This window comes from Beta vulgaris, chromosome 7 (assembly GCF_026745355.1).
Source record: "Beta vulgaris subsp. vulgaris cultivar EL10 chromosome 7, EL10.2, whole genome shotgun sequence".
Classification (NCBI taxonomy): domain Eukaryota; kingdom Viridiplantae; phylum Streptophyta; class Magnoliopsida; order Caryophyllales; family Amaranthaceae; genus Beta; species Beta vulgaris.
Window position 1 is genome coordinate 46,447,706 of NC_079208.1, and position 12,246 is coordinate 46,459,951.

At 33.0% G+C, this 12,246-nt stretch overlaps 2 protein-coding genes across 3 annotated transcripts in view; one reads left to right on the forward strand and one right to left on the reverse strand.

Annotated features, from left to right (window-relative positions):
* Positions 1-3,460: 3,460 nt before the first annotated feature.
* LOC104908593 (uncharacterized) lies at positions 3,461-5,038 on the forward strand. The gene has a single exon (XM_010697717.4). The coding sequence runs from the start codon at positions 3,675-3,677 to the stop codon at positions 4,614-4,616; it is 942 nt and encodes a 313-aa protein (XP_010696019.1). The 5' UTR covers positions 3,461-3,674; the 3' UTR covers positions 4,617-5,038.
* A 712-nt stretch (positions 5,039-5,750) lies between these two features.
* LOC104908592 (protein NRT1/ PTR FAMILY 5.8) overlaps positions 5,751-12,246 on the reverse strand; it is a 7,447-nt gene continuing 951 nt past the window's right edge. Inside the window, exons 3-4 of one of the 2 annotated variants that reach the window (XM_010697715.3) lie at positions 6,731-7,251; positions 5,751-6,624 (exon numbers count right to left, since the gene is read on the reverse strand). In XM_010697715.3, coding sequence (XP_010696017.1) covers positions 5,790-6,624; positions 6,731-7,251 — 1,356 coding nt within the window. In that variant the 3' untranslated portion in view covers positions 5,751-5,789. The remainder of the gene's footprint in view (positions 6,625-6,730; positions 7,252-12,246) is intronic. The other variant, XM_010697716.3, reaches the window with a different exon arrangement.

Genomic DNA, 12,246 nt, shown 5'->3' on the forward strand with positions numbered 1-12,246 from the left:
TGGGGATGGTGTTGAAGTGTTATCAGTAGAACTGTCTAGGGGGGCCATAGCTAAGCTATGGATGCCAGACATGTTCAAGCTGAGAAAGCTTCTACACTTTCCTCAACTGAAGCTATGAAATCAGAAATGGCTTCTAAAAAACTCTATGATGAATTTTCTGAGAGTTAATCTACCCCAAACCCCCCCCCCCCCAACGAAATGACTACTGGTTGGTGTCTTTGATGGTGGTGGCTGGCTGCTGGTTGGTGTCTCTGTGAGTTTTGGAGAATTGGTTTGCTTGAAGGCTTTGCTGAAAAAATTTAATGCAAGTGCAAAAGTGGTTGTGTATATATAGTCCCCTGAAATTTAGAATTTTTTTTCAAGTTTTTTGGGGGAATATTCAATTCCCCCTTATTTTCGAATTTTTGGGGAAAATTTCAAACCCCTGTTATGTAAATTTGCTGTAAAATTTTGGAAGGAAAATTTCATTTCCTTTTGGTTGTATGATTGTAACTCAAATTAAGTTGATGAATTATTCCTTGAAAATTTTGGAGGGAAATGAAATCTCTCCTTCAATAAAATGTAGCGCCTACTTTAAACCATGTGGGCCAAGTCCCCTTTTATTTGGCTTTTAATCACTTTTCTCACAATGTAATTAAGCACCAAAAATTTTCATTAAGTTCCCCTCTGCATAGTGGGCCCCACATGTTTCCTTGGTCTTTGTGAAAAAGTGCTTGTAGCAAATAAAATGGGACGGAGGGAGTACTTAAAATAGAAATAAATTGTGAATTTATGGAAAAATTATGCATCAACCGATCAAATAATTAATCAATTAATGCAATTTATTTTCATTTTTAACATCTTATATGCAGCCCTAAGGATTGCATATAACTTTTTCTTAAATTATAAGTAAAATATATAAATAAGAAGCAAACTAATTTTAAGTTGATAATTACAAATAGGGTTTTTCTACGTTATACCCTTGTACTTTTTCAATTTCTACGTTGTACCCCAAGCTTTTAAAATTTCCACACGGTACCCTTAAACTTACCTTTTTCAACGGACAATGCCCCTACCGCTGATTATACATCATTAATTTCGTCTATTTTTTATATTCCGGTGGTACGAATCTAATTAGTGAATAACCTTCTAAAGGTTAAACTATGTATAAGTCAAATTAGTTCCAATAAATTTAAAAAACTAAATGAAATTAATGACATATATTCAGCAGTTTGGGCATCGTGCATTAAAAAAGGTAAGCTTGAGGGTACCGTGTAGAATTTTTAAAAAGTTGGGGTAAAACGTAGAAATTGAAGAAACACAAGGGTATAACGTAGAAAAACCCTTACAAATATTAGGTAGGAGATAATAACAAAGTACATAACATAGTGAACTAATCAAGGAGCCGCCTTCCTCTCAAACAAATAATAATCAAGAAGCTGCATCTCCTTTTCTCTTTTTTCTCTCTCAAATCCTAGCCTTCTCTACCCCTTCTTCGTTAGTTAGGGCTGCAATCAGACATAGATGATTTTATCCATGGTAAGCCCATTTTCCTCTTTTATTTTCAATTTTTAGTTTACTTTCTTATTTTGTTGAATAAATTAGTCTCTATTTATGAGATTTTTTTCAAATCCCGTTAGGAATTTTTGTCTTTGTTGTGGAGATCTCCTTCTCCCCTATGGGAGTTATGAGTATGATTTTTTTGTCTTTAGGTATGAGAAATTGTTTTCATTGGTTGAAGTTCGAGACTCAACATGAAGATATTGAAATCTTGGATGCGGTCAATATGGCTCGATCAAGAATACTCTTTCCAAACTATGTCTGAATGATAGAATTCCTAATCAATAGTTGCTTGATTCAACAAATTCAAGGGAGATGTGATGTATTGTTTGATCTGGTTCATTGTAGTTTTTCCAAAGACGAATTTGATTTAACCTTGTTTGACTGTATCTTGTTTTTCTTTAATACCTATTGTAGATGTCATTTGGCCTTCAATTAATGAAATTTCTCTTTAAAAAAAAAAGTACATAACAAATTACTAGAGATGATAAAATTAAAACTGGTTCATCTTGTATTGGGAGATCATAGTTGACAATATAGTTTGCGTTAATTCGAGTCGGGTCATTAAGGGACGGACCAAGTTTGATTTACATCGAGTCACTTTGGGTCTCGAGTCAACTTTTGGTCGCCATTTGAGTCTTAAGTTGAGTAAATTTGAGCCGATTTAATTTGAGTCGGGTTAGTTTTGCTAGGTCTAGGGTTATCCACTACGTCATGGAGATTAGAAAATTTGCAAATCAAGTAGCAATATCTCATGAATAAAATATGACTAGTATCTAAGTAGCAGAGATAAAAAAAATTCAGTGATAGTGATCTTAAAAAAAACTCACGATTGAATATTTGACCTCTATGACCATATATAGCGATAATTTATTTTCGAGACGTATTTGTAATTTCCCCTTTCATCAGAAATATGTCGCTTTTCTTTGGTTACCAGACTATAATAAGATAATGTAAACTTGTAAAACTCAGATATTGTACTACATATTTTTCTAGACAACTGGTATAGAAAATTAAATGTTGAATTGCATATTGATATTGCAGAATGTCGACTCTATAACATTATGTTGTTATCATTCACAAAAAAGATAAACACTATAACCAGACACATATATAATAAAAGTTTCACAAACTTTGATCAGTAAAATCTTAAATTATGTATCAATTCAAAAAAAAATTGGAAAAATATAAGTCTTTTTTGCAAATTTTTACTTATGCTATAATGAGAAAAATTCTTACAAACATATAGAATTGAGATTTTTTTTAGTTGTAAAGATTACCAGTTGGATATAATCATAGTTGTTAATATAGCAAATAGCATTGAAACATTAGTTTTTAACATTAGCATGATGTAATTTATAAGCACATAACATTAAAACAAAAAATAACACGTGGATCGCATGAGTTTAAAACTACTTCCTCCGTTTCAAAATAGATGGTACATTGTTGACTAAAACGCTTGTCGAGGCACTACTTTGACTACTAATATCTTTAATTATGTATTAGAGTAAAGTATAAAATTTTGATTTTCTGAAAATATACATTAAGACAAATTCAACAACATATTACATTATAACATTTGATTTTACCTAATAGTAAATAATGCATGGTCAAACCTCATTCATGAATAGTGGAAAAGTCAACAATGTAACATCTATTTTGAAACGGAGGAAGTATAAATTTCTACAATATGACAAAACATAAATTTTATAAGTGAGGCACGAGACACCATACGAGTTGGCCCGACACGAAAAGTAACGTGAATTGTGCATGGGCCTTATTATCTAAAGCTCGGCACGAGTCCCACACAACATGGACTTGATCTTGACGCATTCTTGGCCCGGCCCGCCATGGCCCATACCCATGGCCCATGCCCATGATATGCAAGTAACCGTTAGAAAGGAGTCGAGGAAAAGTAAAACAAGTGAAATTTAGCAGCGGCAACAATAACAGCAGCGTGGTGGAGCTTTCCAAGTTGACAACCTCCATTTCAAGTTTCTAGTCTGTGTTAGCCGCTGACGTTGACCATCTTCCTTCCTCAGCAATTATACAGAACAACACCACCAATTACCAAACCCAGATTTCAATAATCATAAATCATAAATCATAAATCATAAATCATCAATACAAAAACAATGGGCCTCTTTTCAATGGCCTTCGCAGGCGGAAGTTTCATACTAATTGGAGCTTGGGAATCTCTCTCCTCTTCTTCTTCATCCAATAAACCTCGTAATTTCTCCACAATAACCCTAATTTCAACCTTTTTCCTATCTCTTCTCTTCATCATCGACTCTTTTCTCTCATTCTTCAATGCAATCTCATCAAACGACAAATTGGGTTCTTCTCTTCAACTTCAGGTACTCGCAATTTCCTCTCTTTTCTTAATGTTTTCACTTCTTGGTCTCCTCAATTTCTTCTCCAAATCTTACTCTTTTCCTTACCCTTTACTCAATTTGATTCTTCTCTTCGCTTTTTTCGAAGAATTCTTGTTGTTTCATCTTCATTTGAAGGATTCTACTGGGATTGAGAATCGTTACTATGATTTAATGCTTGTTCCCATTTCAATTTGTGTGATTTCCACTTTGATTGAGTTGATTTCCCCAGATTCCGGAATCCCTAAATTAGGTCGTGGGTTAGGGTTAATCTTGAAGGGGACTTGGTTTGTGCAAATGGGTTTTTCTTTTTTTACGGATTGGATTGCGCATAATTGTGATTTGGGTTATAAGAGTAGGGGGAATTATACGATTAAGTGTAAGGGTCATATGGACTCACATCGTGGTGGTGCAATTGCTGTGCTGTTGTTTAATTGCCACCTTGCTTTTCTTGTTGCTCTGATTTGTGGGGTGTTTTCGGTTTTTGGGAGAAATTTCGTTGGCGAGGGTAATTACTCGAATTATCGGTCCCTTGGTGCGGAGATGCAAAGGATGGAGAACCAAGGAAGGTTTACTCTGGATTCAGATTCAGATGATGGTGGCATTGCCGAGATTAAACAAGAAGAAGGCGATGCCGGGTTGAGACCAGAGAATGGTGCTCTGGAGGTGGGTATCAATGGTCATGGCTCTCATTCTGTGAATTAGGTAGATTTGTGGTCTGATTGAGTTGAAGCATTTCTTGCTTTGATGCGAAAGATGGAATTATGCATAGATGATGGAGGGGGTGATGGGAGTAATTCACGAAGGGAGTGGATTGCGAAAAGGAATTGATACCCTGACTTAGAGTTAGATAGCTGTGGTCGTCATCTTTGTGTTAGGTGGTCATAGCTACGAGTGTAATGAAGCATTCACATTCATTTCTTTTTGCCAATGCTCTGTGTATCAAGGCATACTGTTGTTTAGTTTGTACTATACAAACTTGGCCTAAGTTTTGCAATGCAATAGAACCATACCTTTTCTTGCTCGTATACTTTTTTGTTATAAACGTTTGTAATTGTGTGTATAGTGTTGTGTCTTCTGTTTTTGTTCCTCATCAATAAAAAGGTTCTATAGATCGTTCTGTTGATTGCTAAGGTGGATAATATGAGGATTGATGAATAAATTCCGAAGCTCAAAGATATATGCACATTACGGGGTTGATTTATAGTTCTTTTTTACTGAGATATAGGGGATTTCTTTTGCCAATAATAGGAGTCATTTTCATTTAGGGGATGAGGTTTCTACTATTTGTATCTTGGAGATGTTTTAGTATTTCGGCCTGGGGAAATACGGAGCGCGTGGGGAAATATGGAGCATGTGTGAAAGACAACAATGTTAAATGCTATTCCTGTTAGCATAAGCACAAACATATCTATTTTCTTTCTTCTGTTGTAGTTGTTATTGGCATGGACTCAACTCTCTCTCTTTTGGATATGCTTGAGGTCCATGTGACTTGGCGATGTCAAATGCATTAGAGTTCATTTTGAGTTGTGCTGTTATTCCTGCTAAGGAAGCATTTTGAGTTGCTATAATTAGAGTTCACTAAACGTTGAATGGTCTCTAATTTGTGATACATTTATTACATGAATTATCTGAAATCATCTGTCTGCTAGTCCGATGCATCAACTGCCTTGTGGTCTGACTAGTACTGCTGCTGCATAATGAGCTAAGCTGTCCAAGCATGCAGTTTTACGCATCCGCATCTTTTAATGAGGCTGTTGTTTCTGTTATAAGTTCTTGTTTGTTACAGTTTGCTTGTCAGATATAACTGACCATATGCTACATAGCTATTAAATTAGATTGAATATAAGAAAAATGCATAAATCATAACTTTCAACTTTATGCATCATTTTCATTAGCTAAGTCACTCCTACTCTTGTGAAATTTACACAATACTATGTATATGAGCAAACTAAACGAACTTAATATGGCTAGAAGCCAATAATACTTATCTAACCTTGCTTTCATCATATCATCAGAGAACCAACTCTGATTTCCTCCCCTAGTCGTGAAGACCTCAATCAAAGCTATCATTATGGCACTGAGGAAACTGCCTACTCCAAACACACTAGTGTACAAGGCTATTCCCATTGTCCTCATCTTTACGGGAACTTCACCATAGAAGAATTCCTGCATTCCCACAACTGTAAAGATGTCTGATATCCCTAGTAATATGTATTGTGGTAGCAACCAAAATATGCTCAAGGATGGATTCTTGAGTCTCTTTTCTTCTACCAACGCGGCAATTACCATGGCAATGATGGAAAGGACCATTCCAACACCCATTCTCTGTAGGACGGTTATGCCCTTCTCATTTCTTGTGATTAATTGTGTACAGGGGACAAGAACCCTGTCATAGAAAGGCATTAGGATGATAATTGAGACAGTAATGGCTCCTTGCAGAGTTGCTGGTGGGATCTTGAACTTGGTTCCAATGTTCCGTCTCATTGTCATGCCTTGTTTGGTGAAGAATGTGGCTGGTTGTTGGAAGATCACGGCAAACAACAGCAACATGGTCCATATAGGTAAGAGCCTTAGTGTTACTTTAGCATTATCAGAAAGACATGTGCTTTTACTTTGTCTCTCACCAGGCTCCATGCTTCCTACTAGCTTTTGGCACGAGAGTTGATTCTCCTGCAGCCTTGAAGGTAGAGAGGATAAATAAGTATCGTTTCTGTTTAGAGAAAAATCACCTAATTACTGAGCTATAATATATATCTTTAGTTTGGTTATTTTTTTTTTCTCAAATTGCACATCCAAAGAAAGAGAAGAGAGCTTACTCCAACTCTGGAGCATTGACTTTGCGATGGGATTCACCGATGCCACAGTTGAACACCCTTGATATAGCAGTCTTAAGACCATTAGTGATATTCGTGAGCGGACTGTGATTATCAAGCTTCTGATCATTAGCGAAATTAAATGCATAGCACCTGGTACCGCAAGAAAATAAGATGATAGATGCGATCATGACCATAGTAGGGATTGCAAACCCTAGAGACCAGCCTAGAGTGTCTTGGATGTATGACATGATAGATACTCCCAAGAGGCTACCACTGCACACACCAAAGTACCACCAAGTGAAGAAAGTAGTCCTTTTACTGGAGGTCTTAAGGTCAGTTTGGTTAGAAGGCAAATCTTCTTCCTCTCCAAGTTGATCTCCTCCAAAGGCTTGCAGAGAAGGGTTGTAACCTCCTTGGCCAAGTGATATCAAACAGAGTGACCAAAACATAAAGGTATTTGATATGTTCTTGTTCACTGGCCATGCCCATTCAAATGTAGTTGATGTTAGTGATGCAAGGCCCTGTACAATAGAATAAGTAGAAAGCTCAACAAGGACAAAGGTGGGGGAGGGGTTAGAAAAAGGGTAGCAATAATAGTTGGACTATGAGAATGGGAGCATGAAGATAAAAGACTACCATTTTAATCTAATTTTACTTTATGGTGATAAGCAATTGATTCGCAAATCCATAGAAAAAAACTAGGCATGAAGCATCTTGCTTGCTAGTGACAAAAAGTGAATTAAGGAAGATCACCATTGTAATACTTGCAACCAGTTGGACAATTTTATTTAGTAGATAGGGAAATTTTATGAGGTAATGCTTGGAGTTTCAAATAATGCACGAGGTATTGACCTTGCATTGTATATCTATAATGTTTGTAGTTAAATTTAGGTCTGTTTGGCAATTAGTGGATAATTGTTAGTTTTTGATAGCTGATTGTATTAGTTTTTTGTATAAAGATGCTTGGTAAGTAGCTGATAGCTGATTATTACATAAATGTGTAAAATGATCAACAAGGACATGTGCGTAATATATTTGTTGTACCTTTAATGGTTTATTAATGTAATTTTCAAAAACTTTATGACATAAATGTAATTGGAACACTCATTCCCGTACCTCTACTGTCAAAAGACTCCTCCCCCACCTTTTCTAAAAAGAGCTTTTTGTATCCAATTAGCTAATTGGAATATCTCTTTACCAAACACATAATTTAGAGGATTGACCAGTCAAATCCTCCAATATGAGTTAAAACCTCTAATTTTACCTGCAAATCTCTCTTTATCAAACAAGGCCCTGGAGATGTTTGGCAATTAGAGTTTTGGAGCAAAAAGAGAGTTTTGAACGACTTTTAGAGTTTTGACTAGTTAAAAACTCTAAGGATTGTTTGGTAAGAGAATTTTAGAGAGAGTTTTGGAATAAAAACTCTCAAAATAAAAAAGCTCATAAGACATGTCCACTCATGCCCCCAAAAAACATGTCATCACTCTCTCTCATCTTACAAAAGTTTGTCGTGGATTATTACCCATTTTGACAAATGAACCCCACTCATGACCCAATCTATCCCATTTCTTACTATACTCCATCTCATTTTCTCTCTCCCACATCAATACATATTTATACCTTTTGATATTTATAATATCATACAAGATTATAAATAAATTATTTTATATATTAACGATCCTAAATAAATTCTTTTGGTAGTAATTAATTTTGATTTTAAAAACTTCTTCAATAATAAAAACTTCCAAAAATAATTATTCATGTGCGTACAATGTAAAGAGAAATAATTAATTTCTAAAGTGTGTCAAAATATAGCAAAATGGATGTTTATTTATAGATCTAAAAAAAAAATAGGACCATTGGTGAAATTTGTATTTTTTAAGTTATTCATATTATAAACCTTGAATTATAGAAAATAACATTTATGACACACTATCACATGTCCACAAATGGTTGGCTTGGATCATAGGATGACCAACCATGGTTTGGATCATAGGATGACCAACCATGGATTGAGTAATAGCATGACCCAAATACGAAACATCAAAAAACCATGGATGCACTCCCATGTTTTTTTTAGTAATGCCCAAAAGAACCATAAGTGAACATGCTCTAATAGTAGCTTTTTCTTTAGAGGATTAGGCAAAAATATATTTAATGACTTTTTTGCCTCCAATGATAATAATACACATATACTTCATCTGTTTCAAAATAGTTGCATTTGCTTTTTCATGAGACGCTTTTTTGAAAGTAGTTAATCAATCTCTCTCTCTCTCTCTCTCTCTCTCTCTCTCTCTCTCTATATATATTATATATATATATATATATATATATATATATATATATATATATATATATAAAGGATGAACTTTCGGGAGCATATAGAGCTCCTCTAGATTTCCAACTCATATAACGCGCCACGTAGGATTGTCATGTCATCAATTTATATTTTTACTTTTTACAAAAATAGAGTTCTACATAGATTTAAATACATATATGGAATTTTAGATAAGCGAAAATTAGAGTTTTCTTTTGAATCAACAACCTAATTTATCAAATTAGGTAAATTGTGTATAACTTTTGCTACGTGATTCATAATATTATAAGTTTTATACAGTTGGAGAGCACTCGAAATATGTTTCGAAATAAGGTCCATTCACAATATAGTTCGATAACTTATGATATGGAGAGTGCCACGTCAGATTGTCATGTCATGCATTTTCTATTTTTAGCTTTTAAAAAGATAGAGTTTCACATAGATTTAAATACATATAATGTGTAGATAAGGAGAAATTAACGTTTGGTTTTGAATGAATAACCTAAATTATTATATTATGCAAATTGTATATAACTTTTGCTACGTAATTCGAAATAATGTAATTTTTGTATCATTGGATTGTGCCTGAAATATGTTTCGAAATAAGATCTATTTACAATATAGTTTTACAACTTATGAAATAAAGAGTGTCGCGTAGGATTGTCATGTTATTAATTTTTATTTTAAATATTTTTTAAAAAGTAAAGTTCTACATATAGTTAAATACATAAAAGTAGTTTTAGATTGGGAGAAATTAGTGTTTCGTTTTGAACAAATAACCTAAATTATTATATTATGAAATTAAATATAACTTTTGCTACCTAATTTAAAACATTATAATTTTTTTTACCATTGGAGAGTATTTGTAATATGATTCAAAATAAAATCCATTTACAATATATAGTTTTACAACTCATGAAAATATATTTATTTAGATAAATTGTAAGACATTATTTTATCTTTTTTTTTATAGATAAATACAATAATTACTATAAGTATAGTAAACTATATATATGTGTGATTATAGCCTTTGATCATAGGTACGATTTACAGAATCAAATATATTTCAAAACCTCATTCTTACTCAACGAACCAAAACAATTTAGTATTGCAACAAAATTTGTTACGGAAACTTTGTTGATACAACAAAAACTAAAATTTATGTACCGATAAAGTTACATATATATTAGAGTTTGGATGATGAAAAAGTAGAGTTTGATTTTATAAAACAACCTTCGAATATTATATAGATCTTCAACTAATTATTGCAATGGAAAAAGAATGGAGGAAATACATAAATACAATGGTGTTGAAAAATTTCATTTCACAACAACACCAAATCAACAATGTAAACAAAATTTGCAAAAGTAAAATAAGCAACAAACTCGTGCAATGCACGGGCTTCAAAGCTAGTATCTCTAATTGTGTATAAGTAAACATCATAAAAATTTGATATTCAAAATCGTTGTATTGACACAGATTCAACAAGATCACTTGACTATGTTTTTTCTTATAGATTAGTGAGAGAAAACTTGTTAAAGTTGGTTCATGAATAGTGATCAAATGCCAAATGGTGCAACTATTTTGAAACGGAGAAAGTATTTATTAAAATGTCTATAAATGTCATTTCGCACAAACAAATGGTAATAAGCTTTTAGCAATCAGTTAATTGTTACCAAAAACATTTATAAATTTTTTTTTTGGTCAATCAGTAGTCAAATTTGCTAAACAAAAAGTTAAAACTCTAACAACAAACTCTAAACTCTAATAGCTAAATTCTTAACTCTATTTGTCAAATAAGATCCTTAAAATATGCCCTTGACCTAAATACAAGAAAAATGTGGCTAATGAACGCTATAATTAGTCAATCAAAACGCCAAAATTGGTTGATGTTGTTTGAAGGGGGTAACCAAAAATGAGAGTAATTGATTTTTGAATTCTAGTAAATTGTTGGGGGTTGACTAATGACTTTTGTTTTTCAATGCTCGACACTACTTTAGGGTATATGAGAAATTTGATACAAATCTTAGGGTTATGTGGTGCGATTTTTAAAATGCAAAAGTATTTTGTACTTCTTGCATTTTTTTTCTATTTTAATGATTTTTATTTATGGATGTTTAATATTTATTGTATCATTACTAAAAATTTTCTTTATCTATCTTTATTACAGGACCTTCTTAAAAAGTGCCAAAGTTCAATGTTGTAATATAACACACAACAAAAAAAGCACATATATCCTTTAAAATTTAAGGGTACCTAGTACAAATTCTTTGGTATATATTTGGCCGTTGAAACATTGCTGTAATCTTAAGTCACGATCACGTAAAAGCTAATGTTGGTAAACATAGGAGTTCCATGAAAATATGGAATATGAGAAGTGCATTTTGCCGTGGACACCATTGAGTGGAAGTTGAAAGTGCACCTAAATTATTCACAGGTAATACTATAATCCTTATTCCTCAAAGGTCTAATTCGTAGATAATATTGATAAGTGATATGAGTTTATTGTAATCTTGTTATAATATTGGCATTCTAGATTGTTTTTTTTGTTCAGAATTTTTCTTTTAACTATTAAGAAGGGGTGTTGAGTAATAATAAAAATAAATAAATATTCATACAGAAAAGTATCAAGTTTGGAGATAAAGTTTCGTAACCATGGATATTCAAATGACATATTCTTTTATAAAAATAGAATTAATATCACTTCCATTTCTTTGAGGGAAAGTTTGTTATCATTTCACAACTTATAATTGTGCATAATCTTGTATTGGCATAATCCTGTGTAAACTAGTATGTAGAATCCAGGCTATTGGACATGGTATACTAATACAAAAAGACGCATATTTATATATAGTTTAGTAGTCTTGGGAAAATAATAGAAAGATTAAACTATATAACGCATAACACGAGATTAGTAGCTAATACTAATCCTTCTATTATTTTCCCAAGACTACTAGACTATACATAAATATGCGTCTTTTTGTATTGACATTCAGACTAGTTTGCACAAAATTATGTACAGCGAAAAAGACTCAGGTTGAGGTAACTCGGACTATTACTATCACATTCACCGAACATCATCGGAGAACGTGTAACTTTAATCTGAACTCTATTCAAATTAATTCATTATTACAACAACTCCCTGATTCCCATACTCTATTCTAATAAATTCCTCTGCAAAATCTGGCATGGTTTTATT